Source organism: Felis catus, chromosome B2 (assembly GCF_018350175.1).
Source record: "Felis catus isolate Fca126 chromosome B2, F.catus_Fca126_mat1.0, whole genome shotgun sequence".
Taxonomy (NCBI): domain Eukaryota; kingdom Metazoa; phylum Chordata; class Mammalia; order Carnivora; family Felidae; genus Felis; species Felis catus.
Genome location: NC_058372.1, coordinates 5,077,521 through 5,105,492, shown reverse-complemented (window position 1 = coordinate 5,105,492; position 27,972 = coordinate 5,077,521). Strand labels below are relative to the sequence as shown.

Here is a 27,972-nt window from a genome sequence, read left to right as displayed (position 1 = left end):
TGAGAGAGAGTGAGAGAGAGAGAGAGAGAGAGAGAGAGAGAGAGAGGGAAGGAGGGGCAGAGAGAGAGAGGGGGACAAAGAATCTCTGCACCGACAGCAGAGAGCCTGATGTGGGGCTCGAACTCATGAACCCTGAGATCATGACCTGAGCCAAAGTCTGACGCTTAGCCGACTGAGGCAACCAGGCACTCTGGGTGTAGAGATTACTTAAAAAATAAAATACTAAAAAGAAAAAAAGAATTTAACTTTCTGGCATTAAGTAAATAATAGTTCACTTATTTCCCTATGGAAAAGGGAAGAAAGTAGAATATTGTCAGCTATTAATCTATCCTGCTAACAACAAGGAAATAAATGGTTTGTAAAATTTATCATCACCATCATCAATATAATAGCCACTTATAATAGTCCTTTTATTCACAGGGCAATTGTATGTATTTCATATTATCTGAGCTTCTCAATAATAATCCAAGGGGCAAGACAGAGACGTATCCCCAACAAGTGCACAGAATATTCTGGCTGAAGTTCTGTGGCTCACCAGTCAGAGGTTAGTTTCCAGTTTCTCCAAAACAAGCCTCCACGTTTCAATGGGTAGGGAATATTGCCCTGATCTTTCTCAATTCCAGCACTCTCTTGACAAAGCAGGTGGTGACCTGTTCGGGACCCACACCCCTCCACCATTGACCTGCCCAAGCCCGGAGAGAGGTGTCAAGAAAAAACAGCTCAGAGAGCACCTTCAGGAGAAGCCAGCCACTGCTCCTGCATCTACAAGGGGCTCTCAGGCACACAGATCCTCACCAGCAAACAAAGGAGACAGTGGGAAATCCAGACAATACATTCAACTAGGGGCCAAGCCAAGAATTTTAAAACTTAGCAGTTTTTCAGTACTGTATTCTGTGCTCTCACTTTCTCCACTGGAAGCTGATAAAGTAAAATAAGTTAGAGAAAACCTGTGCCAATAAACACAGAGGATTACCCAGGAATTTACTGCCAACAGACAGAATGCTTCATAATTACGGTATAAAATGACTCCCTATTAGGAGATCAAGAAGAATTAAGGGAAACACAATACTGCGTTGGTTTTTAAACACAGGGAGAGCATCAGTGTGGAATGGGGAGTAGCAGATTCTGTGGGGCTCCGAAGGGCAGATCAGGGAAGAAGTGGAAGAAAATACAGGCAGAGAAAAAGGGACAAACCCCTCCTTTACCAGCTTTCTAGGAATCAGACTGGTGAAACAGTGGAACAGGAGCACAAGAGTTTTCCTCGTCATTAAATCCACCACACCAAGAAGAGAGACACGGACATTAGGGTTAGTACAGCCAGGCTGGAGAAGATTAGCAAACTTCCTAGAAGCAGCAGCATCTCTGAACATGGCAGACAGATACACAGACTGAAAGGCACGAAGGAGAGAGGTCCTGTCCCCAGGGGTCGCCAGAAGCATTACAAAGATGTGACAGAGAATAAATCTCTTTTTTAAGAGTTTATGTATTTAGTTTGAAAGAGGGAGAGAGAGAGAGAGCATGCACATGAGCAGGAGAGGGGCAGAGAGAGAGGGAGAGAGAGAGAATCTCAAGCAGGCTCTGCGTTGTCAGCACAGAGCCTGACGCAGGGCTGGATCTCACCAACAGTGAGATCATGACCTGAGCTGAAATCAAGAGTCAGATGCTTAAGTGACTGAGCCACCCAGGTGCCCCCCTCAATATCTTTTTAAACATAATTATGAAGACTGTACAGAGAGAGATGATGGAAGAAATAAGTAAATGGTGGGTGAACTGTGGTTTAACCTGGAAGGGTAACACGTCAAAGATGACAACATGTTATGTTCACAAAGAAATGGAGTATGAATTAAAACTCAGCAGAATGCTTTAAAGTACTTAATAAGATTCATTTGTACTAAATAAACAAGCAAAAATATATAAGGATGTTTGGGAAATGAAAAAACAAAGGTAGATTCTCATACTCATTATAAAAAAACATCTAAAATATAAAAATTAAAATGACTTTTTCTTATGGCTTACTCAATAACAAAGCAGGAGTAAAAAAACAAATGGGATGGGAATTACGACTTAATACATGCTACCATGACGACTGTATGTTACTAGGCAGGAGGAAGATTTACCTGAATGTTCCAAAGAACAACAAATTAATTAATATGAATAGTTAAAAAAAAAAAAAAAGGAAAGAAAACAATTTGGTTTCCATGTTTATTTATGACAGACAGAGAGAGAGACAGAGACAGAGTGTGAGCGGGGGAAGGGCAGAGAGAAAGGGAGACACAGAATCTGAAGCAGGCTTCAGGCTCCGAGCTGTCAGCACAGAGCCCGATACGGGGCTCGAACCCACAAATGATGAGATTGTGACCTGAGCTGGAGTTGGACGCTTAACTGACCGAGCCACCCAGGCACCTCACCACGGTCTCTGGTAAAAGACAAGCATCCTCCTCTCCAGGACGTACCAGAAGTTCTGAGCAGGTAAAATGAACCTATTCCTACACTCACTAAAACAAAACTGCACAACACCAAAGACAAACAGTAAATCTTACAAAGAACCAGCAATAAGAGACAGAGTATTTCCCCAGGAACAAGAATTAGAAAGGCGGCGTGTTCCATGGGCAACACCATAGATGCTGGAAGATAAGACAGTCAAAGTACTGAGGACAAAAACTGCTAGCCTAGAACTCAGAACTCACCCAACCAGCATTCAAGAGTAACATTCAAGAGTGTCGCTTCCCCAGCACATAGGATACCAAGAAGAGTAGCCTGGCCCATGTGCACAAGGATGATATGCAAATTCACGAAGTATCCCATGTTTTTTGTACTATATTGCACGTTATCGCTTTGAAAAAATGTTAATGACCTCAAATAAAAATTGCAAAACAGACTAACAATGAAACAAAGATTTTTTAGCTAAACACGGAGTATACCACCCATATATCCCCACTAACACAGGTAGGAAAGGGATACTGAACAGAGGGGATGGAAAAAGAATCGGTATGCGAGAAACTGACTAACATGAGTCATAAAAAAAATATCCCAACAAAAATGTTCAATGATAATAAAGTGGGAGATGAGGGAGGGGGAAACAGAAATTTTAAATGTATTAAGGTCTTACAATTCTTTTGAAGAAGAATGGAAATATTTATTAACTTGAGATTTTTTTAAAAGCAAACATGCATGTTAAAAATAAAACGAGGTGCCTGGGTGGTTCAGTCGGTTGGGCATCCGACTTCGGCTCAGGTCATGATTTCACAGTTCATGGGTTCGAACCCCATGTTGGGCTCTGTGCTGACAGCTCGGAGCCTGGAGCCTGCTTCCGATTCTGTGTCTCCCTTTCTCTTTGTCCCTCCCCCGCTCACACTCTGTCTCTCTCTCTCTCTCTGTCTCAAAAATAAACATTAAAAAAAATTGTTTTTAAATAAAATAAAACTGGTCCCAAGGCACCTGGGAGACTCAGTAGGTTAAGTGTCTGACTTCAGCTCAGGTCATGATCTCATGGTTCATGAGTTCAAGCCCCGCATTGGGCTCTCTTCTGTCAGCACGGAGCCTGCTTCCAATCCTCTGCCCCCTTCTCTCTCTCTGCTCCTCCCCTGCTCGAGTTCTCTCTGCACTCTCTCTCTAAAAAAATGAACAATAAAGAAAATTAAAAAAAAATACAACTAGTCCCTGCTCTATAAAAACCCATACCATATGGGAACAGGATGAGGGACACATTGGAAGCACACCCACAGAGCTTGATGCCAGGGGCCGAGGGCAGTAGGAAAGCCTTCAGAAGTGTCACACTTAAGCTCCATCCTGAGATGACCCGCTGCGCGCTGAAGGAAGGAAAGCATTCCAGGACGTGGGGATGGCCCGCACATCGAAGCAGGAAACCTCGCAGGAGCTGGTGTGACCGGCCTGGGTCCGTGTGTCTGGAATGTCGAATGCGTACGGGAAATGAGACGGGAGGGTGAAAACACAGACCAAGAAGACCCAGGGAAGGACCACAGGCTACACAGAGGTCCGTACTTGGTTGGGCAGGCAGTGGAGACACACTAATCTTCTCTTTATTGTGGTGAAATACGTATCACAGAACATTTTCCACCTTAACCGTTTTGGAATATACGGTTTGACGGCATTAAATACGCTCACACTGTTGAGCACCCATCATCACTGCCTTCAGAAGTTTTCCTTCACTCCAAACTGAAACCCTGTACCCACAAACGACGTCTCCCCTCCCCCCCAGTTCTGGGAGTCACTGTTCCACTGTCTCCATGAATTTGACTATTCCAGACATTTCAGGCAAACGGATCCACAAAGTTTGTCCTTTTGCCTCGGGCTCATTTCGCTCAGCATCACGTCCTCAAGACTCATCCATGTCGCAGCATGAGGCAGATTCTCCCTCTTGCGGGAGGCTGAGCAGTATTCTACAGTGTGTGTCTCCTACATTTTGTGCATCCATTCATCCACCGATGGACTTGACACTTCCAAGCGGGGGAGCGACGTGCCCTAAGGTAACCCAGGAAGGAGACTGAAGGACTCTCTCATGAACCAGAAGAGGAACTGGTTTCAAGAAAGTGAGAGTGGTCACCCGAGCGGGAGAAGGCTAGTAAAACAAGGTCAGCAAAAGTCTCTCCAGATTTGGGGACAGTAGGTCCAACACCGCAGGGGCCAGAAAAGCCCAAGCCCGTGGAGTCAGCAGAGACTCCTAAACACGCACGCGCACGGGGAGAAGTCCTTCGCTTCAACAAAACGTGAAGCGTGTGGCACCTAGAATTTGGATGATTCGTAGCTTTTTAAAGTGTATTTATTTGAGAGAGACAGTGCAAGTGGGGGAGGGGAGAGAGACAAAGAGGGAGGGAGGGAGGGAAGGAATCCCAAGCGGCTCTGCACTGCCAGCACTCAGCCCGAAGCCCTGAGGTCATGTGACCCGAGCCGACCCAAGAACCTAGAGTCCCCCGCTTAACCGACTGGGCCACCCAGGCGCCCCATGAGGTTTTGCTGAATTAACCAAATATTTGGACTTCCTGATAAGTACAAATATACGGAGAGAGATGGTAAAGATAATGGTTCTTTTAAAGGTAAGACACCTTCAGAGGTTATTTTGAAGAAATCTGGAAGGCAGGCAACTGTGTTGTATTGACCAGAGGGCAGTGCAGCCAGACGTCCCGTACTTCATTGTAAAGACAAAAGCAAAAAAAAACAAAAAAAAAAACAAAAAAAAAAAAAACGTAAGCTACTCTGACAGTCACAACCCCAGAACAATAGGATCAACATCCCAGAAAGCAGCAATCCTTACTTCCTCATCACATGAAAAAACACATTGCGAAATGGAATACCTAAAACGTGTGGGTGGCAACACTGAAGTTAATGTCCCCCCCCATACTCATCATTCTGGTGCTTTCAATTATGGCATGGAATGACCCCACCTTCAAAAATTCACTTGGAGGTCTGAGTTATCCCCTTACTCTAGCAACACTGCTTAAATTAAACAGACGTGTATTAGAATCCCTTGACTTTTTGGAACTTTGGGAAAAGAATGGGCAGCAGGCTGGACGTACGAAAACTCTCCAACAGGTAACATAATTCTACCAACGTCATTTGAAAGGGAACAGAGCTAAACCCCCAGCACTTTCTTTATCTACCCGCGTATTATTCAAGAAGCTTTACTCTGAAACTCAAACACCTGTGGTCAAAAGACTGAAAAACGATGCAAAAATAGATGTTATTTTGGCCCAACCCTTTTTACCACTTAACTAGACATACAAATAAGATAATTTGTCACTATTGAATTCACATGAATAGTGTCTAAAACTAAAGATTAAAAAACAAAAAATGGAACAAGAACCTACTAATTACTCCAGGGCCGCGGAAGCAAAACTTCGTCCTTGCATCGTTCAACATAATGACCTGGAACAACACGCCTTTAAGACTGTGTTATCTGATGAGGGCTTGTAAGACAGGCTGACAGGCGGCAAACACCGCCCCCAACCCAGTGGGACAGGTGTGACATTCCTCGGGCTCCCCTGGCTGCCCAAGAACAAAGGAAAGGGGAGAAACAAATGGTAACTGACAGAGATCACAGTGCTGCAGGACCCGGTCTCCATCTAGTTACAAATATCTCCGTAAATCACAAGTAAGAGGCACTCTTATCAACAGCCTAATCTCCAGAAATCTATCGACTCCTTTTCCTGGAGCCCCAACATCACCCCTCCGTGGCGAAGTAAGAAACAAAGGCAGAAGGAAATGGCAGATGGAACTAAATTTCCCTATAACCTGCAGCCCATTGGCAACTACTTGAGGCTGGCAGAGTAAAATGCTTCTCCAGGACTCCCCACGGTCTTAATGCTAATGCTTTGCTAGAGGGAAAAACCACCTTAGCTTGACAATAGCTAGGCCTCCACTATCCCGGGAGTCTTCTTTACCATATGAAAACCTCACTGGAAACTTCCCCCGGACTTTACCTCCCCAAGCCCCATAGTATATAACCAGTCTCTCCTCGTGGTCCCAGGGCCACCCTTCCTGCCCACGATCCTGTCCCCATGCTTCAATAAAATCACCTTTTTGCACCAAAGATGCCTTCGAGAATTCTTTCTTGGTCGTCGGATCCAGACCCCGCGAACCCTACTGCCCCCCCTCCAAAAAAACCCTCATCAATATTTATTATCGCTGTTTTGTTGTTATAATGATGCTGCAAATAAAAATTATGAATTTTATGATGGTTTGACATTATACATCACAACAAGCTTCTGTCACATCAAAATAATTCTGTGTTTGGGGCGGCTGGGTGGCGCAGTCGGTTAAGCGTCCGACTTCAGCCAGGTCCGGGAGTTCGAGCCCCGCATCAGGCTCTGGGCTGATGGCTCGGAGCCTGGAGCCTGTTTCCGACTCTGTGTCTCCCTCTCTCTGCCCCTTCCCCGTTCATGCTCTGTCTCTCTCTGTCCCAAAAATAAATAAAAAACGTTGAAAAAAAAAATAATTCTGTGTTTAGTGCCAAGTTGTTTTTCCTAAGATTTTATTTTTAAGTAATCTCTACACCCAACGTGGGGCTCGAACTCAAAACCCCTAGATCCAGAGTCGCATGCTTCACCGACTGAGCCAGCCAGGCACCCCCGTGCCAAGTTATTTTGAACACCTAGAAAATATTTCCTGAAAGGAAAACTTCTTTTAACAGTACTAATAAGTTTTATTGAAGGGTTACTGCATGCCAGGCAGTGACCAAAGTACTCTTACATGTATTACTTTATTTAATTCTTATAGGAATTCCACCAAAGAGGTCCTATTATTACCCCTATTCTACAGATAAAAACCTGAGGGTTAGGGGGGTTAGGGAATTTGCCAAATGTGACACAGCCACTAAGTGGCAGAGCCATGACCAAAATCAGGCCACCTGACCTGGCAATCACATCAAATGCCCCCAGAAAGAGTGAGGCCTACTTCTACAGATTTATTTACAGAGAATGCTTCTTCTCTGCTCGACTAGAAAAAAATTGAGAAAATTTAACAGCAAATCCATTCTTTCACATTAATAAGTTACTGAAGCTCCCTTTGACTATTTGTTTTAATATTTATTTTGGGGGAGAGTGCAAGCGGGAGCGGAGCAGACAGAGGGGGACCGAGGACCGGAATCAGGCTGACAGGCAAAGCAGGGAGCCCCACGTGGGGCTGGAACTCGCCAACTGTAGATCATGACCTGAGCCAGCAGTGGAGCCTCAACCAACTGAGCCACCCAGGTGCCCCTTGACTATTTTTAATAAGATTTTGGCTGAATTATTTTTTATTTCTGAATGAAAATTAAGTCCCTGCACTGGCACTGTATACGGCAAGGTGTGATGAGACTACTGTGGTGCTAAAAAGTCTTGATACACACTCACCCTTCTCTTTCGAATTACAGAGGAATTCGGCTTTCTCCATGATTCAGTCGGTGGCTGAATCGCTATTTCCAGCATTCCTCGTTTAGGTGAAAAGTGACGTAAAATAGTAAATACAAAATAAAATACTATATTCGCCGTAATGTCAGTAGTGTCCATGGCCGTGGCCTTCTTATAATAAACATTTTGAGTGTTCGGACAGTGAGCATGCATTTCAGGAATAAAGCAATAAATACGAACGTTCACTTCAAAAATTCTTGTTTTCTTGAGAGAGGGCGTTGTCTACAATTTGGGCTTCTTTATTACCAAAAACATCATCTAACTTCTCTACTTAAGCACTGCTTACAACACTAACATTTAACCCACAAACAAAAATGATTAAACACACTAGCAATAAAAATGGACATGAGTATGCATATAATATTCTTTTCTCTCTCCATAAAAGTAAGAGAATGATCGAAAGAATGGTGACTCTCCTAAGGCTTATGCTCTTGATGAATAATAATATCTTGATTCCGTGGAGCGAGTTCAACGGGAAGGAGAGAAAAGCCATTCGGGGGTTTTCAGCCTCAGATTACGGTAAGGTCCAGAGACAAAATGAATTAAGCAAATGACAGCAAACCTCTCATAAATATCACCGAACGGAGTTTAAAGGACACGACTCTACAGGGCGAAGAGATGCAACTGGCGAGGTTGGGAGGCGAGGTCAACGTCCCCGACCCCGCCCTGCCCAGAAACACCCCTGCCGCGCAGCAATCGGGTAACGCCTCTCCCCGAGGTCCGGGAGAGCCCGAAGGCACTCACCTCCCCAACTCGGGGCGCCCGCTCCCCCCCCCACCCCGCCTCCTCGCCGCCCCCCCTCCCGTCCCTCGGTCCGCGCGCGGTCCGGCACCGCGCAGGCGGTGCGACGGGCTAGCGGGGAGGTGACCCTGCCGTCCCACCTGCTCCCCGCCGTCAAGTGCCGGCCTCGCCCACTCACTCACACGTGGTGCCCGCCCCCCGACGGCAGCCCCGCTCCCGCCTGCTCTCCCCGGGACAGAGCGCCCGAGGAGCGACCCCGGTCAGGACCCGGGACAGGTGAGGCGGCCGCGACGCGCTTACCTCCAGCCGCGCACGCGAGCCCGGCCGCCGCTCCGGCGCCCCGCCCCACGCAGCCGGGTCCGCGGGGTGGGCAGCAGCGGTCCCACGGGGACGCCCGCCCCGGGACCCCCGCCCGACGCCCGCAGCAGCTTCCGCAGCAGCAGCCGGGGCAGCGCGCGCCCGGGATTCCGCGCCTTTCCGCCGCGCCGTTACCACGGCGACACGCGCGCGCGCACGCGCCCCTAGGGAGGGGCGGGCCGCGGACCCTGCGCAGCTGGCGGCGCCCGGCTCACCTTCCAAACGGTGGGTTCCCGGGTGGCCCACTCCCAGCAGAAGGCTTTCGGGGTCGAGGGCGACCCGTGTGCCCACCTACTTTCGTTCGCCAACCTTCTCTCTCGCCATGGCCCTCAACGGTGTAGGGAGGAGCCCCCCCCCCCCCCACCTTCCAAATGCGGGGACCAGGCAGGTTCGAGGCATCCGTGAGCGCACTACCTGGGTTAAAGACCCTTTGCGAATGTGTCCCCCGAAGGAAGTCACCCCACATGCACGGGACTCACTCCTCCAGCGGAAGTTTCTTTGGGCCCAAGACGGCCTCAGCACCTGCTACTTTCTGAGGTTTGCCCAGTCTGGGAGGGGCCCCATCACCTCCAAGCTTTCGAAGTGAATGGGGTGCCATTCACCTCAGTATTTACACTCCATTTCGTCTAGGGATGGTGATGATCTGAACCACAGAAAACTCACGAGGAAGACTCTTGAATTTATTCTGTTTTCTTACAAGATGCCCACGCATCTAGGTACGGTAACATAGAGCAGAAAAGGAAGCCAGGGCCTTCTGTGAGCATCCCTTGCACATTCCCAGGACTATGAAACACAGCGCGGTACCCAGGAAAGAGTCACCCAGACCCGACGAGCAAGCCCCTACGAGGCTTCTCACTGGCTATGGACAGGCCTTGTAGGAGTTGTATAATCCTGCCAAACCTCAGTTTCTTCATGTACAAGGTGGAGATAATAGCACTCTTAAAGGATGACTGTGGGGATTAAATAAGATAATAAACACTGAAAGAAAAACCCATCCGGGACTGAAAGAGTATGTGGGGAAATAGTTTCCACTTACATAAATGGGTCAGGAAAATGCTTAGGGCCGAAAACTGCCACCACTGGGCGTTTTTGCCTGAGGTGAGCTAGTGAGATATTGTAATGGGATCACCAGTAACTTGTTAGATCACCTGCAGGAAGTTACTTTCCATCTGGTGCCAAGGTACCTTGATCACAAACTCCACCTGCCCCCCCAAACCCTTTGCTTCTTACACACACAAGTTAACGATTATTGTCTGATTGTTTTCTCCACATTCACATGTGTTCACTTGTTTTCTTCACATTCATCACGTGGGTAATATCTTGTGAGCTCAATAAATACAGATGAAACCCCTGTTTGGGGCTCTTGTCTCCTCCCGAACATTAGCCTCTCTTGTATTCAATTCTGCATCCACTCTCTTGCTGGACAAGAGAGAACTTGACTCATAGTCTGTGACAAGAATGGAAATCAGGTTGGACCACAGAGAAAAAAAGTGACCTTGCCATTGATGAGGCTGGGAAGACACAGATAAAGCCAGAAGCAAAGTTCACAGGAAATAATGTTTCTCCCAAAGTCATGCAATTGGGATGACTTCCCAGATGTCCAGAAGAACCTGAGGAAACTCACCTCCTAGGGGCACCCATGGGGCTCAGTCTGTTAAGCTTCCCACTCTTGACTTCCGCTCAGGTCAGGATCTCAGTTAATTCCAGCCCCACATCCAGCTCTGTGCTGGCCGACAGCCTGAGCCTGCTTGGGATTCTCTTTCTCCCTCTCTCTGCCCCTCTCCCACTCACTCATGGTCTCTCTTTCCCTCAAAATAAAACAACTTAAAAAAAACAAAAACAAAAAAAACCCCCCCCCTCCCAAGCTCAGGCCATAAAACAACGTAACAATCCCCTTTGTGAACAACTATTACTTTCTCACCACAGAGGCCCCCTTTGCTATTCCCACTCCTAACTGGTGGGGCCCAATTGCTAAACTCTCCTCTACTCATGATAGAATCCAATCTTGAGTCAGCCCCTTTCTTCTCCTAGTCTACCTCTGAAACCGTAAGGTACAGGAACCAATCTCCGAATCCAAGACCTCCCCAGAATCCTTCAGCGGGAACCTAAACCTCACAAAAGGCATTGCCCTTTGTCCTCTCACTTGGCCTTCCACAATACCCTCAGAGTGCCCTCTCACTGCACCAACAAATCCAATTTAGACCACAGGCTTGTTCCCAGAGATCTTTAATATACATGGGCTTAGCCCAGAATGTTAGAGTTTAATCTTCTAACCCAAGTGCCATTACAATGAATGCCTATTTTGATATATATATATATTCATCCACACACGTTATATATATATATATATTAATTATTATTTATATATAATATATATTAATATATATTATATATATTAATATATATTATATATATTAATTATATTATTATATATTTATATTATAATATATATAATGAATTTAGTATCTATTTTGGCACTGCATGAAAAAGTCTGCCTCCCTAGGACATTAATGTTAGGCCACTGTCTCTCACTTCTCTTCGGGATTTAATGGGCATTTATTGAGCTCCTGCATGTATACATGCCAGAGACTACAAGAACTATTAAGGGTAAAATTAGGTATCCTTAGTATAGCTTTTCTGGCTTCATTTGCTCTTGTTACATGCTGTTGGCTGAGACATTTGTCTTAGCACAAACTGTACAGGAAAGGCAGAATTATCCTGTTTTGAAGGTGGGAGAAACTGAGGTCTAGCAAGCTTCAAGTACATTCCACATCAGTGGCAAAGATGGTATTTAGCCTACTGAAATAAATACAAGATTCTGAGTTGGAATTTCCCCGAAGGAAAGTAAGGTACTCAGATATTCCATGCTGGGAAATTTGAAATCCAAAGTAAAAAAAAAAAAAAAAAAAAATCCAAGATATTGCAGATTAGTAGTTCCTTTTTCTTTTTCTTAAAATTTTTTAACGTTTTATTTATTTTTGAGAGAGACAGTGACAGAGTGTGAGCCGCGGAGGGGCAGAGAGAGAGAGGGAGTCACAGAATCTGAAGCAGGCTCCAGGCTCCAAGCTGTCAGCACAGAGCCTGGTGCGGGGCTTGAACTCATGAACCGTGAGATCATGACCTAAGCTGAAGTCGGATGCTTAATCAATGGAGCCACCCAGGTGCTCCATCTTTTCCTTTTTTTTCTTAATGAGCAGGCCATTCTTGGCAATTTTATTTACTTTTATAGTTTTATTTTTTTAATTTACACCCAAGTTAGTTAGCATACAGTGCAATAATGATTTCAGTAAATTAGTAGGGTCTTAATTCTTGGGAAAGCTGACTAAAATTGGTCTAATTGTTCCTATTCCCATCACATAAAACTTAGATTCTGTCACTATGAACAGCAAATGGGAAGGTATTTCACTTGAATGCTCAGTCATGTAAAGGGATTGGAGTTCCTTTCAAGGTTTTCAAACAATCTGATAACTCTTTATTTATTTTGAGAGAGAGAGGGTGTGTAGGTGATGGGCAGAGAGAGAAAGAATCCCAAGCAGGCTCTGCACTGTCATCACAGAACCCGACGTGGGGCTCGATTTCACAAACCATGAGATCATGACCTGAGCCGAAATCAAGAGTAGGATGCTTAACTGACTGAGCCACCTAGGAACCCCAGTGAATAAGCATTTTATGCCCCAAACATCCTTTTCCTATAAAAATGAACTACTGCCTCCATAATGTATGCTACAATATTAGCATTTTCATTCTAAATGACTAAATAACATATAAAACTCCTTTCCATCGTCACTACAAAGAGAGTATCATGCATAAATTCAGTTTGTCTTTTATCAGGTGGTTTGGTTGTTAATTTTGATACCCCTGCTGAAAATGAGGCTCTGTGACTTCTCATTCTAATCATTCCCACTGGCTTTCCTTTTTTTATACTGAGGACATCAACGTGTGCTTGGTAGTTCTTGGTGGGAGAAGCTTCATAGAGGCTGTTTTCTTTCTCAGAGAGGTGAGTAGCAGCAGTCAGAAACAGGAAGAGTCAAAAATAGGAAGCAGGTAAAAACTTCAATCCCATCGTGGACACAAAAGCATACTAAAACTATAAACAAGTATAATTCTTTATTTAAAGTACACTTCTCTTAAAAGTGTTTTTTAAAGCACAGTTAAAAGTGCTCCTTATCCCTCTCCTATAAAATAATTCAATTTTATAAGTAAAACTAAAAACCGATTTCTCTTTACACATTCATTTTTCTCTTAGAAAAGATATCCGATGCAGCTATAAAACTGACTTTAATTATTATCAGGTCTAACTTTGCCTCTGTTGGCAACACAAATGGCGACGTTGACAAACATGAATTTTAAAAAGTTGAGAAATGTCAAGTCCTAAGGTTTCACTTAGAGCTTAGCAAATATGTACTGTTAGCTGACGAAAACAAAGTCTATGGTGGGATACCTATCATCTACTTAAACGTACATAATCATGGCTTTTTCATTTACAATTACCTGAATTTCTAAAACATAATGAAAAGATCTAACCCCCCAAACTCAATAACCTCTTATTTTTATTTTTAAAGATTTACTTAAAATATAAACTCTCTGGTGCCTGATCTTAAAAATCAACAAATTACAAAGGCTAGCCCAGATAGAGACGTGGCCCTGCTTGAGAACCAGCCGGTAACTCTGAGTACTATGAAAAGCTCCAACGGTCCTGGTGGCCTTTTAAGAAGAAGTCTCATATTCTGAACACCAGGTAAGCTTTAATGTAAATAAACATCGATATTTACTTCTGAAATATGAGGACACAGTCCACAAAATAAAATCACAGTAGTGTTTTCTTCTGTTACAGTGATCTAGTACATTAATTCCTCCCTATTAAGCCTACCTTTCCAGACAGATAAAATTACATTTGGAAAAACCCAGAATGAAATTACTCATAAGATGCAAAACTCTTATTTGAAAGGCATTTCACAATATCACATCTAAGTTGCACAGAAGACCCCAGTGATCACTAGGAAATCTACCACAATCCAGTTTTTCCAACCCAAGGAGGTCCAAACTTTGGGGAACAATATGACCACTTTCTGCTGCTGTTCTGAAAAATATTCGATCAAAACGAAGCTTGCAAGTTGCAGATATTCCAAGATTAGAGTTCATCTGTGTGTCCCACGTATACTGGCAATGCTTAGGTTTGCCCAAAAACTCCCAGACATCCAAAATGTTGCCGGGTAAACCACCACATTTGGTAACCTGAAAAGAAAAAGACAATTCTTTAAGATTCAGTCCTCCTCCTAAATTAAAAAGGTTTTTTTCTATGTCTAAGACCAACATTTCAAATCAGAATGTCATAAATTAATGCAATGCAAGACTAGATATAAATATTTTCTAAAAAATATTTTGCTGTACAGTAATAAGTAGGTAATATAAAAATAATCAAGATAGCCTGAGAGATCTGAAATTTGCCCCTTCTCTTCTGTCATAGACTCCTAACTTCGGATATCAGACCAAACTTAGAAGGTTGCAAGCCCATAGCCTCGGTTATTGCTATTTATTTTTTTAAAAATGAACACAAGTAAAAGGTAGGCAAAACTGTTACTCTAGTGTATAAATTTAGATATATCCCATTTATATGATCCAATAACGTGAGCTGCCTTCACAGTGTCATTTGAAATTTACTATCAATTCTTCCTTCTATTCACACTCCAGGATTTAAAGATTTTGCATTGTGGTAAATAAAATAACAGGCATACTTCCTCTTACTGCACTCCACAGATACTATTTTACAAACAGCAGGTGTGTGTGGCCACTTCGCAGGCAGCGAGTCTATCAGCGCCATTTTCCCAACAGCATTTGCTTACAGTGCGTCTCCGTGTCAGGTTTGGTGATCTTTACATTTCAAACTTTGTTATTATACATCGGCTACAGTGATGTGTGATCGGGATCTTTGCTGTTACCGTTAATTGTTTGGGGATGCCATGAACCATGCCCATTGAAGACGGTGAACTCAGGGCACCTGGGTGGCTCAGTCGGTTAAGCATCCGACTTCAGCTCAGGTCATGATCTCGCGGTCTGTGAGTTCGAGCCCCGCATCGGGCTCTGTGCTGACAGCTCAGAGCTTGGAGCCTGTTTCAGATTCTGTCTCCCTCTCTCTCTGACCCTCCCCCGTTCATGCTCTGTCTCTCCCTGTCTCAAAAATAAATAAACATTAAAAAAAAAATTTTTTTTAAAGAAGACGGTGAACTTAGTATTTGTTGTGTGTGTTCTCCCTGCTCCACATAACCTCTTCTCTCCCCTCAGGTCTCCCTTTCCCCTGAGACACAATACTGAAATGAGGCTGTTTGATCAACCTACAATGGTCGCTAAGTGTCCAAGTGAAAAGAAGAGTCATTTGTCTCTCACTGTAAATCAGAAGCTAGAAATGATTAAGCTCAGTGAGGAAGGCATATGTAAGGCTGAGACAGACCAAATACTAGGCCGCTTAGCCAAATTGTGAATACAAGGGAAAAGTGCTTGGAAGAAGTTAAAAGCCCTACTCCAGATAACACAGGAATAACAAGTAAAACAGCCTTATTGCTGACGTGGAGAAAGCTTGAGTGGTCTGGATAGATCAGTCACAATATTCCCTTAAGGCAAAGCCTCATCCAGAGCAAGGCCCTGACTCTCAATTCCATGAAGGCCGAGTGAGGTAAGGAAGCTACAAAAGTTTAAAGCTAGCAGAGGTTGGCTCGTAAAGGTTAAGGAAAGACACGGTATCCATAAAAGTGCCAGGGGAGGCAGCAAGTGCCGAGGCAGAAGCCGCAGCGAGTTCTCCAGAAGATCCAGCTAGGAGAATTAATGAAGGTGGCTACGATAAACAACAGATCTTCAACATAGACAAAACAGCCTTCTACTGGAAGATGCCATCTAAGACTTCTACAGCTAGAGAGAAGTCAGGGCCTGGCTTCAGAGCTTCAAAGGACAGGCTGACTTTCTTGTTGGGGGCCAATGCAGCGGCTGACTTGAAGGTGAAGTCAATGCTTATTTATCATTCCAAAAATCCTAGGGCCCTTAAGAATTATGCCGAATCTGTATGAAATTGTTGAGACACTATAATGTACACCTGACACTATATAACACTGTATGTTAACTATACTGGAATTAAAAACTTAATAAAAAAAGGATGAGGCTAAATCTACTCTTCCTGTGTCCTACAAATGGAACAAAGCCTGGATGACAGCACATCTGTTTACAACATGGTTTACTCATTGCTGAAACCTACTGCTCAGGAAAAAAATCCTTTCAAAATGTTACTGCTTATTGACAATGCATCTGGTCACCCAAGAGCTGGTGGAGATTGACAGGAAGATAAATGTTTTCACGCCTGCTGACACAACATCCATTCTGCAACCCCACAGGTTAAGGAGTCATTTCCACTTTTGTCTTATTATTTAAGAAGTACGTTTCATAAGACTATAGCAGCCATATACAGTGATTCCTCTGATGATCTGGGCAAAATCAATTGAAAACTTTCTGGAAGATTTTCCTATGATTCACGGGAAAAAGTCAAAATGTCAACATGAACAGGAAGGACTTTGGAACAGTTGATTCCAACCCTCATGGGTGACTCGGAGTTGAGGTTTTCAAGACTTCTGTGGAGAAATTAAGGCAGATGTGGTGGAAACAGCAGAACTAGAGTTAGAGTGGAGCCTGAATAAGGGATGGTATTGCTGCAGTCTCAGGACCAAACTTTAACGGATGAGGAGGTGCTTCTTACGGAGGAGCAAAGTGGTTTCTTGAGATGGAATCTACTCGCGGTGAAAACTGTTGAGATGACAACCAAGTACTCAGGATATTATGTAAATTTAGTTGATAAAGCAGTGGCTGGCTTTAAGAGGAATGACTCCAATTTTGAAAGGTCTACTGTGGGTAAAATGCTATCAAAAGGCACAGCAATGGTACAGAGAAATTGTGAAAGGAAGAGCCCATCAAGGCAGCAAACTTCATTGTCTTATTTGAAGAAATAGCTACAGCCATCCCAACCTTAAGCAACCACCACCCTGATCAGCCAGCAGCCACAGACATCAGAGCAAGACCCTCCACCAGCACAAAGATTATGACTGGTTGAAAATTCAGGTGATGGTTAGCATCTTTTACCAATAAAATAATTTTAATTAAGGTATGTACATTGCTTTTGAATGTACATACCTTTTTAACAAGTACATTTCTTTTTAATAAATAGACTACAGCAGTATAAACATAATTCTTGTACACACAGTGGGAAACTAAAATTCATTTGACTTGCTTTGTTACGATATCCAGCTTAATGTGGGGGTCTGGATTTGAACCTGCACCTCCGAGGTAGGCCTGCATATGTGCAATTTCCCATTTTAATGTGTACAGTTCCATGGCACTAAGTACATCGCCATAATTGCAACCATCACCACCATCCAGCTCCAGAACCTTTTCATTTTCCCAAACTGAAACTCCATACCCATTAAATCCTAACTACCCATTCCATCCTCCCCCAGTCCCTGGCAACCACCATCCTACTTTCTGTATGAATTTGACTACTTTAGGAAATTCATAGGAGAAAACATAAAATGTGTCCTCTTTGTAACTGGCTTACTTCACCTAGCATAACGTCCAGGACTCATCCATCCCACAGCATGTGTGTCTCCTTCCCTTTTACGGCTTAACGATGTTCTGCTGTAGGCACATACATTCTGTTTACCCACTCATCTGTCAATGGTCACTTAGGTGCTAGCTACAGTGAATGATGCTGCAATGGGGTGCCTGGGTGGCTCAGCTGGTTAGACAGCTGACGTGATTTCAGCTCACGTCATGATCTCACGCTTCGTGAGTTCCAGCCCCATGTCAGGCACTGCGCTGACAGCACGGAGCCTGCTTGGGATTTTCTCTCTCCCTCTCTCTGCCCCTTCCCAGCTCGTGCTTGCTCTCTCAAAATAAATAAACTTAAAAAAAAAAGTAATGCTACTATCAACACAGGTGTACAAATACCCCTTCGAGACCCTGCTTTTACTTGTTTGGGTATATACCCAGAAATGGGATTGTTGGACCACATGAAAAGGGTTTTAATTTTTGGAGGAATTAACACACCACTTTCCATGGCAGCTCTACCATTTTATCCCCATCGCAAGGGTTCCAATCCAAACCCTCGCCAATATGTTATTCTCTGGTTTTCTGATAATACTCAGATCAGCAGACGTCAAGTAATACCTCGTGATGGCTTTGATTCACATTTCTCCAATGATCAGTGACGCTGAGCATCTTCTCTTGTGCTCACTGGCCATTTGTAGGTTTTCTTTGAAAAAATGTCTATTTAGGTCTTTTGCTCATTTTTAAACCAGGTTGTTTCTTTATTGCAGAAATTCTTTATATAATATCAATATTAATTATGTTGATATTACTCACTTGCCGGACACATGATTTGCAAAACATTTTTCCCATTCCATGGGCTGCCTTTTCAATCTGTGTGTCCTTTGATGCAGAAAAGTTTTTAATTTTGATGGCCATCTTTTTTTTGTTGTCTATGCTTTTGGTGTCACATCCAAGAGGTCGTTGCCAAATCCAGTATCACAAGGCTTTTCCCCTTTGTTTTCTTCTAAAGGTTTTTATAGTTTTAGCTCTTGTAGGTCACTGATCCATTTTGAACACACTTTGTATAGGGTATAAAGTAAGGATCCAAGTGTTTTTTTTGCATGTGGATTTCCAGTTTTCCCAACACTTGTTGAAAAGCAGGATTTTTCTTTTAACCCGATCAACCAGGTATCACACAACAGCTACCGTGAAGTCACTGATTTGCAATAGTCCAAAAGACCATCTGATTTTCTTTAATAATCTGTGTACAAGGACACAAAATCACAAAGAGAAGCAGAGCACCACCTTCTTTATTTAGGGTGTTGGCCTCACTTTGGAAGTAAGTTCTGACATGGTTTCATTGCTCGTTTCACTTCCTCCACTCCTGGAGCGTTCAGCAGTGAAATGAACACTTCTAACCTGATGTGCATTCAGCCAGAGTTGGGGGAAAAGGCAAGGCCGGCTTACCATTTAATATGATCTAAGTCTACAGAGGCCCTGAAAAATCCCAATGTGTCTCAACTGAACTAAAGGAAAGGACAGCGTTGCAGACCTAGGCACGGTTGCACCAGGAAAAGGGAGTAAAAAAAAAAAAAAAAGTTGAAAAAAGAAAACCGGAAGAGAAGTAGGGACAACTGTGATGGTCAAATCTTTCTGTTCTTCTCATCTTGCAGCTAGAGACACAGCAGATAAACTGGATCTTTTCTAAACTTTGATTTATTATTTTCTCTATACCCCTCTTTTTAATCAACATGTATTGCTTTGTGTTGTCTGTTTCAAGTGCAGTATTTGTGTTTTTCCCAATAATCTAAGGGCTCCTCCTGCTTCTGCAACGCTAGGCTCACAGCACAGGCTAAGTGAATATTTACTGAATTGCATCTACAAGACCGCTTACACATTTTAACAGCTTTGGTCAGAAGAAACCCAAATTAGTCTCCACAGCAGTAGCGCCCAGAAGCACGTAACATACTTTGTCACTCACTTCGTGATCCCTTAAATTTGTATCTCCTGCAAATATAACTGTAGCTGACGCTGGAACTTCTTGCATTTTCTTTAAAACCATTTTTAACTGATTCATTCGTTCCTTAGCATGCCCTCTGGTGCTCTCCAAGTGAGAAGTCATAAGGCAAAGTTCGTTTCCTGACACACTTGCCTGCAACAGGATAAATATAGTTGTTAAAATTACTCACCAACCACTAATGCAGAAATTTGATAACAGAATCAGCCAAGTACTCGGCTCATTAGTATGTATTTGCTAAAGCAAAACTATATAATCAGCACTGTGCTCATCTTTCTAGGTCAAGGTATAAAGTGCTAATCCTGCTCCCGAAGAAGACTACTTAGCAAACAGCCACTAGTACTTCCAGGCCTACCTCAAATGTCACCTCCCCTGTAACTCCTTCCTCAGGATCCCCAGACAGTGGCTCCCTCCTCTATACTCCTATAGCATACTCGAAAGACTGTTTTTAAAGTTCCCTAGGCTGAATTACAGCACAGTGATTTCTCTCCTACAAAGTCATGAGTCATCTGAGAGCAAAGATGGTTTTTATTTTCTGCTATTATCAACAGCCTGGCACATAGGCACTCGAAAAAGATCAGTTAAATGAATGAATGAAAATCATTTACTACTTAGATACCGACAATGCAGGATCTGTCATTATTCAAACTAAGTGCCCGCAGAATCAAGTCCAAATTCTTTCATATTGGGTATTCGTGACCTTCTGTAATCTGGATCCAACCTACTTTACCCATCTCTTGTCACACGACACCTTTTCATGCCGTCTACACCCAACTGAATACAAGGCTCATCTTCGCTCCTGTATGTTCTTTCTCACATAGACCTATGTACGCACACACATCCTGCAATGTGCAATTTGCAAAAGTTTGCTCACGGTGGTTCTGCCACCTGGACTGTTCTTAACGCCTACCTCTGACATATTTTTCAGGGCCCAATTCAAATACAACTTCCTTCATGAAACTTTCACTGAACAACCTAGCTGATCTCATCACACACACACACAAATTTTGTCACTATATATGGGGACAGCTGTTAGCTGGATTTACTGTGGTGATCATTTTACAACATATACAAATATCGAATCGTTATGTCGTACACCTGGAAGTGTATACTGCTGCGTCAATTATATCTCAATGAAAAAACAAAAAACGATCTAGCTTAAGGTTATCTCTAAACTCCCATGGTCAGCATTATATTTCCTCCAGTGGCATTTATGCTTTTCCTTTATTTTAGTTACTATACAACACAATCTCTCTCTTGCTAATCTATAAATGCTACAAGAGCAAGATCTTTGGATTCATTCTTGTAAGGCTTACAGAGTACGGTACACTATCATGTAGAATGCATTTAGGAAAAAAAAAGAACCACTTTAGGAAGCAAATGTGGAATGTTAGTAAATTCTTTTTTCTAAATATTTATACTATGTTTATTCCATTTTTCTTTCTTTTTTTTTTTTTTTTAACATAGGCTCCCCGCCTAACACGGGGCTCGAACTTATAACCCCAAGATCAAGAGTTGCGTGCTCTACCTGGCTCTACCCAGACAAGCAGCCCTAAATTCTTAAATATTCTTTGGAAAACATCCAATGGATCAGGGTTTTATATTCACAAATTTGTATTTGTAATTTATGTAAAAACTTAGTTTACAGTGTTCTTTAAGACTATTTAAAAGAATTTAGAAAAGAAAATTTTCTATAAAGGCAGATTATTTTTTTTAAAAAAAGATACCACAGTGGAACTGTAAGAAACCACTCATTAAAAAAAAAAAAGTCAATTTTTAAAAATTACTTACATACACACACAAAAGGTTTCTCATCATTTTTGTATTTGGAAAAGGGATAATCTCTTGGCTTTTAAATTTCACTCTCGATTTCTTCAACATTATAGCTGTGAAATATCCTTCTTCATGACCTTCAAATGTTTGTGGAAAAGAATTTAGGCTGAGAAGTCAAGAATATCCCAAGTTTATCCCAAGTTTTCCTGCTGAAGATTTTATAACAAGTAAGTACAGATATTTCAATGGGTATGAATCTTCAAAGTAAACTATTATTTCAACACAGCTGAAGATGGCCAATCGAGTCCCTATGTTTACCTGCCCCTTCCCAAAATGTAGCTTGATGTATGGAAGAAATATAAAAATAAAAATGAATTCACATAAGTGCCCAAAATAGTCAACGATGCTGGGGGCACGTGGGTGGCTCAGTTGATTAAGCCTCCGACTTCAGCTCAGGTCATGATCTTGTGGTTCATGAGTTCAAGCCCCGCGTTGGGCTCTGTGCTGACAGCTCAGACCCCGGAGCCTGCTTCGGATTCTGGGTCTCCCTCTCTCTCGGCCCCTCCCCTCCTTGCATGAGTGCTCTCTCTCTCTCTCTCTCTCTCTCAAAATTAAATAAACATTAGAAAGAAATTTTAAAAATAGTTAATGATGCCAATATCAAATAAAAAATTGAGCAATTTCTGAAAAAGTAGATGAAACTTACACTGAGGCAAACTGACATGCATTTACTTCTTACTCTGGAAGCACCAGAAAAATGATAAATGAGTAAGAAATTTAGAAAGGTATAAAGTTGTGAGAAGAGAAGTGAAGTAGAGGGGCAGTGAATAAAAGCTTCCAACTGTTTTTCAGAAAACAAAGTAGCTGAAAAAGCGAGAAGTGGTTTATCTAAACAGAGAAAAACCAGGAAAAGTGGAAAGGGAGAGAAGGGAGGAAGAAAAGGAGGGAGAAGGTCAACAACAGCCACATGGACTAGAAACCTGGCAAGCAAGGGGGCAAGCTGGTAGGGGAAAGGGAGGGGGAGGGGGAGGGGGAAGAGAAAAAGGGACAGAGAAGGAGGAAGGGAAGAGGAAGAGGAAAAGAATTTACCAGAACTGAATGTCACAATCCTCCAGTTTGGAAGTTCCTACTACGTGTTCAGCACAATAAATCAAAAACAGACTAATAAACGAGGAAGAAAACCAAGAAGGAGGAAAGCATGGGATTCAGAAAACAAGAAATCCAAAACAGAAGAAAGTCAAAAAGAATCCCGAAGAGAATGCAGGAAAGTTGTCCCACGAAGACAGAGAGAAAGACAAACACAGAGACTGAGAGAGAACCCTCTGCTTAGCAATTGTGAATTTAGTAATAAATCAAAATTACAATTACATACTATGTAAAAACGAAAGTCAAAGAAAACACAAGATTTAGCCAAATATCATGGAATGTAGCCGGTCTGGCATATTAAATGTACTCATTAAGAACAAAATAGATGGAAAATCAAAAAACTATTCAGGGCAAAAAAGCTAGGAAAAAACCCAAAATCAATTAAAAGGAATAGAGTTTTTGAAAAAGCAATTATCACACTTCAATTTAATAAATTTATTTTACCAAAAAACTACTCAAGGTCTCAAATTTTTGCAATTTATATTTTCCTGAAAAACCATCCATTTCAACCACCACTTTTCACATATATTAAGATGTATAACATATCCTCCTACAGTTTTCCCAGTACCCTGCATCTGGCTTACTTTTCTCAAACTTACTTTTGCTTTTTCCTGTGTGTGCTCCTATGGGCTAACTTTTGATTTACCTCTTTCACTGACTGTTTTCCAGAGACAAAGACAGTAAGACGAAAAGTGTTACCTGTAATCATCTCATAACTACTTGCTCTCTTCTTTAGGTAGCTACAATACGGGGGGATGACTTCCTGGAGAAATATCACATCCGGGCTATACCTAATTCAAAACAGCAATTTATGATAAATACCAGGTAAACTATTTCATGTGCTGCCGCTTAGATTAGCAAAATATCCTGCCCCCTAGGAGATCTAATATTCAATCTTTACACTGACCTTTGAGAACTATAAAATCAGAAAGATCTGTGCCATTTAACAAACACTGTAAACATCAAATTAAAAAAAAACATACATAACACTTTAAATTGAAAAGAAGTGGAATCACAGATAATAGAAATCAGTGTACTGAGAGCCTAATAATGGCCCATGAGATGCTTTAAAAGTTATTAATCCTCACCAGTTATTATCCACGATGAAGGAAACTGAACTGCAGAGAAGTTCAGCAGCTCACAAGTGATTATGTAAGGTCACAGAGCCAGTGTGTAGCAGATACAGTTCACCTTGGTGATTTTATTTTCACAGCAATAATTACATACAGGTTTAGAAAGGAAAACAGTACTAGAAGGCTGCTAACAAAAATCAGCATTCCCTCCCCTGCCCACCCACACCGAGAGGCAATCACATCTCTTTCACACGTGTCTTCGGAGAGTTGGGTTTTGAACTCAGATCTGATGCCAACGCCCACAACCTTGACCTTTACCCTTTTTGTAGACGATAAAACACATGATCATGCTACCATTAAATCTAAGTAATAATACTTACAAAGTTAAATAGGAACACACTCCTCGAGCCCTCTCTTGCAGATTGTTTAGATCTAATCCATCAACATTCCAGGTAATGAAAGAGAACGTGCTGCCATCCTCTTGCTGAATACCTTCAGATGTGCTGGTTTTAGAACTAATGGAATCTGTTGTTTCTTCATTTGTTAGATCAACACTGGCAAGATCACAATGAAACACAACTTTGCAAATCATCTATATAAACTGATTAATTTGAAATTATTTTCTAACTATTTGTAGCCCTCATTTTACAGGTAAATAAATTTTAAGAGCCCTAAAAGTATCTGCCTATATAAGAGAAGAAGCCATACAATTGCGGAAAAAAGATTCTTATTGTTATCTAAATATTGTTCACTTACATAATTATAGCCAACTCAATATCCCTCAATGTCACCAAAATGACTTAAAAAAATTTTTTTTTAATGTTTATTTATTTTTGAGAGAGCAAGAGACAGAGCGTGAGCAGGGGAGGGGCAAAGACAGAGGGAGACCCACAATCCAAAACAGGCTCCAGGTTCTGAGCTGTCAGCACAGAGCCCGATGCGGGGCTCTAACTCATGGATGGCGAGATCATAACCTGAGCTGAAGTCAGATGCTTAACTGACTGAGCCAGTCAGGCACTCCTAAAATGATTTTTTAAACTATGACCTGAAGTCAGACTGAGCAATATAAGATTTCCAAATGTGGGTTTATTTTACATCGTAAATGACACAGAGGAAACCTATGAAGTAAGATCTCTTTGTGAATAACAGCTGCAAATGTGTTGTTACCCCCTCATTGAAAGGGGAGGTCCAACAGCTCTCTCCCTGAATCTTTGCCTTAGTGATTTGCTTGACCAACAGAATAGGGTGGAAAGGATGTCCTGGGACTTCAGAGCCTTGGTCATAAGAAACTTTGCAGCTTTCACTCGAGCCTTTTAGAACGCTCTCTCGCGAGATACCACATGAGAAGTCTGAGACTACATGCTGGAGAGGCCAAACATATAACCTCCAGTCCGCAGTCCTGAGAAACCATTTCACACCACCTCCACCAAGGCCCAGATATTTGAGTGGAGGCACAAACCATTATTGAAAGTTGATTGCTAAGCAGTTACATGCCACACATAAATTTCAGAAACAGGCTTTCATATTTATAACTTCAATAAATTTAATGCCAATATTTTAACTTTTTAATTAAAACTTTTTAGTGAGATATAACTGACATATAACATGATGTTAATTGTTGCACAACATAATGATTCAGTATTTGTAACCACTGTAAAGTAACCACAATAAATCAAGTTAACATTACTTTAACATATTTTTAAATAATTTCAGACTTTCAGTAAAACATTAGAAAGGGTAAAAAGAATTCTTTTCACCATTCACCCACACAAACGTTACCATTCACTTAACATTTACTTGCTTTGCTTTTTATTGTGAAATATTTGCATAAATACTTTTGTATGTATTTCCCAGAAACAAGGACGGGCTTACATATATACCCATGCATTACTAAACGTCAGAAAATTATCATTGATAACGACGTTATTATAGAATTTTAAGACCTATTCAAATTTCGCCAATTGTGCTACCAAAATCCCAATTTATAATTCTGAGAGGGACTCCAAATGCCCTTCCGTTCCACCATTACTCAGCTGGATTTCACATTTTTGAGGGACTATTTTAGGGAATCCACTTCCTCTGTTATGCTTTCAATATTTTATTTTATTTTTTAATGTTTATTTTATTTATTTATTTTTAATATTTATTTTTGAGAGAGAGAGAAAGTGAACATGCAGGGGAGGGGCAGAGAGAGAATTCCAAGTAGAGCCCGATGTGGAGCTCGATCCCACTGGCCTCGAAATCATGACCTGAGCTGAGATTAGAGTCTGACACTTAACCAACTCAGCCACCCAGGAGCCCCTAAGATTTTATTTTTAAGTAATCTCTACACCCAACATGGGTGATTGAACTTACAACCGCAAGATCAAGAATTGTGTGCTCTAGGGGTGCCGGGGTGGCAGAGTTAAGTGTCGAACTCTTGATTTTGACTCAGGTCATGAGCTCATGGTTTGTGAGTTCAAGCCCCACATGCGGCTCTGTGCTGACCACAGGGATCCTGCTAGGGGTTCTCTCTCTCCCTTTCTCTGCCACCCCCTCTCTCTCTCCCAGCATGGGGCTTGAACTCACCACCCTGAGATCAAGTGCCTCTGTTCCAATTTCTTTATTGGTTACAGTTTAGATTCTAAATGGCATAAATTAACTCAGGCTGGTTTGAGCAAACTAGAGGAATTTAGAAGGAAACAGAAACATGCCACAGAGCCAGGTTCTGGAATGCAGCTGTCTCTAAGGAAGTTCAACCAAGGCTTTCTCTCCATCTGACTCAACTTCCCTCAGCCTCATTCTGCCTCTTGCAAACCAGCCTTCTCCTCTTTCCCGCACAAGTTCGAAGTTAGCACGTTATGGTTCCAGCTCCACAGGAAGATTTAGACTGAACTCTCTTTATCCTAATCTTGAAATCCCAGGAGAGAAGATCTGGCTGGCCAGCTTGGGCTAGGTGAATACTATAACACGGGAGGCACAGCTCTGTCACTGTGGATGGGTGGACAATTCCCCCAGTAAGAAGCTAGGCAGATAGAGGAGCCTAATGAAATTATCACATCTGGAAACTGGTGCAGCCGAAATGATTATCGGGAGAAATGTGTCTTCACTATGAAGTTAACTCTACCAGCTGCTCACATACCGGGGAGAACTTTATACATGTTTATGGAGAGCTTATTACATGCCAAATATTGTATTAGACTTGGGAGATTAACAACGTATAAAACAGATAAGGGCTTCACCAAATGGGTAGCCTAGTGGGAGATATAAAATATTAAGTAGCAATTAGAATGTGAACTTAGTTACTATGACCGGGATCCTGCAGGATGCTGTAAGATTACCTAAGAGGAAAAGTTTCTTGGAAGTAAGACGGGCCTTACGGTAAATACTACTTAGCAAGAAAAGTGTCCAAGAAAAGGTTCAGGACAGAGGTCATAAATGTCTTTACAAAGGTTGAAAACAGAAAACGGCCCACTGGAGAAAACGAAAGTCTGATATGCCTGTTAAGTTTTTGTGGGGTCAGAAAGAGAGGGTGAGAGGAGACAAAACTGGAAGGATAGGCAGCGGTCAACCTGGAGGGATGCGTAAGGCATCCGGACGTGAAGGGCAGCAGGGCTGGAATTGGGGAGGCAAGCAGTGGAATTACAAGGCGGGTGTGCATTAAAAAAAAACAACTACGTAGATAAACCGCACCGGAAGCCAGGAGACTTCCAAGTTACCGTTCTTCAACAGAGGATTTTGCCTCATTCATTTATTTCGAACCTCTCACACAGTTCCTAGATCTCGAGTCAAGAAGGAAGCTTCGAAGTTTTCCTTCCCGGACTACATTACGTCGGGGTGGCGCGTTCGCTCCGCGGCGGGGGCGCCATCTGCACCCCAACCACCTGCATGAGCCCCTCCGAGAGACCAGCCAGCCCCGCGCACACTCACCAGGACCCGGGCGCCGCCGGGGCGCATCTCCGCCCGCAGGCAGCTGCTCGAGCTCCCCCGGAGCGCCCGCCCACCGCCTCGGAGGGACCCGCCCGGCGCTCACTTACCAGGACCCGGGCCCTGCCGGGGTCTCAGGGCGGCTTTCCAAGGCGCTGTTCTCCACTGGCGGCTCGAAGTACGAGTTCAGCGCTCTCTGAAAAACAGACACAGCGGTGGGACCTGGGCGCTTCCCGGGCCGAGATATAGAGAGGGGAGAGAGGAGCGAAGCCTACTTCCATCTCCCAGTCGTTCTCGGCCAGGTAGCACTGAGCCACGGCGGAATCGCACGTCGCGACCGAGGCAAACTCCACACAGAGAAGCCGCCGCTTCTTCGCCTCGGGCTCGCCCTCTTCCCGGTCCGCCTCCAGCGTGACTTCCGAGCCGCTCGGCCCCTCCATCCGTTCGTCGCGGGCCGACGCCCGGCACTGCGCAGGCGCCTGCCCCAGCGCAC

The 27,972-nt window shown here is 43.0% G+C and overlaps 1 protein-coding gene and 1 long non-coding RNA gene across 2 annotated transcripts in view; both read right to left on the bottom strand.

Annotated features, from left to right (window-relative positions):
- Positions 1–10,253, bottom strand: part of LOC123385277 — a 42,858-nt gene extending 32,605 nt beyond the window's left edge. Inside the window, exon 1 of the long non-coding RNA XR_006597498.1 lies at positions 8,946–10,253. This is a non-coding gene — a long non-coding RNA (uncharacterized LOC123385277). The remainder of the gene's footprint in view (positions 1–8,945) is intronic.
- A 2,837-nt stretch (positions 10,254–13,090) lies between these two features.
- On the bottom strand, positions 13,091–27,964 carry TDP2 (tyrosyl-DNA phosphodiesterase 2). The gene is made up of 7 exons (XM_011282089.4): positions 27,755–27,964; positions 27,590–27,675; positions 23,954–24,127; positions 23,200–23,291; positions 21,373–21,491; positions 19,546–19,716; positions 13,091–14,237 (listed from the first exon to the last, which is right to left on the bottom strand). Exons 1-7 carry the CDS (start codon positions 27,917–27,919, stop codon positions 13,956–13,958), a joined length of 1,089 nt encoding a protein of 362 aa, XP_011280391.1. The 5' UTR covers positions 27,920–27,964; the 3' UTR covers positions 13,091–13,955.
- Positions 27,965–27,972: the final 8 nt, after the last annotated feature.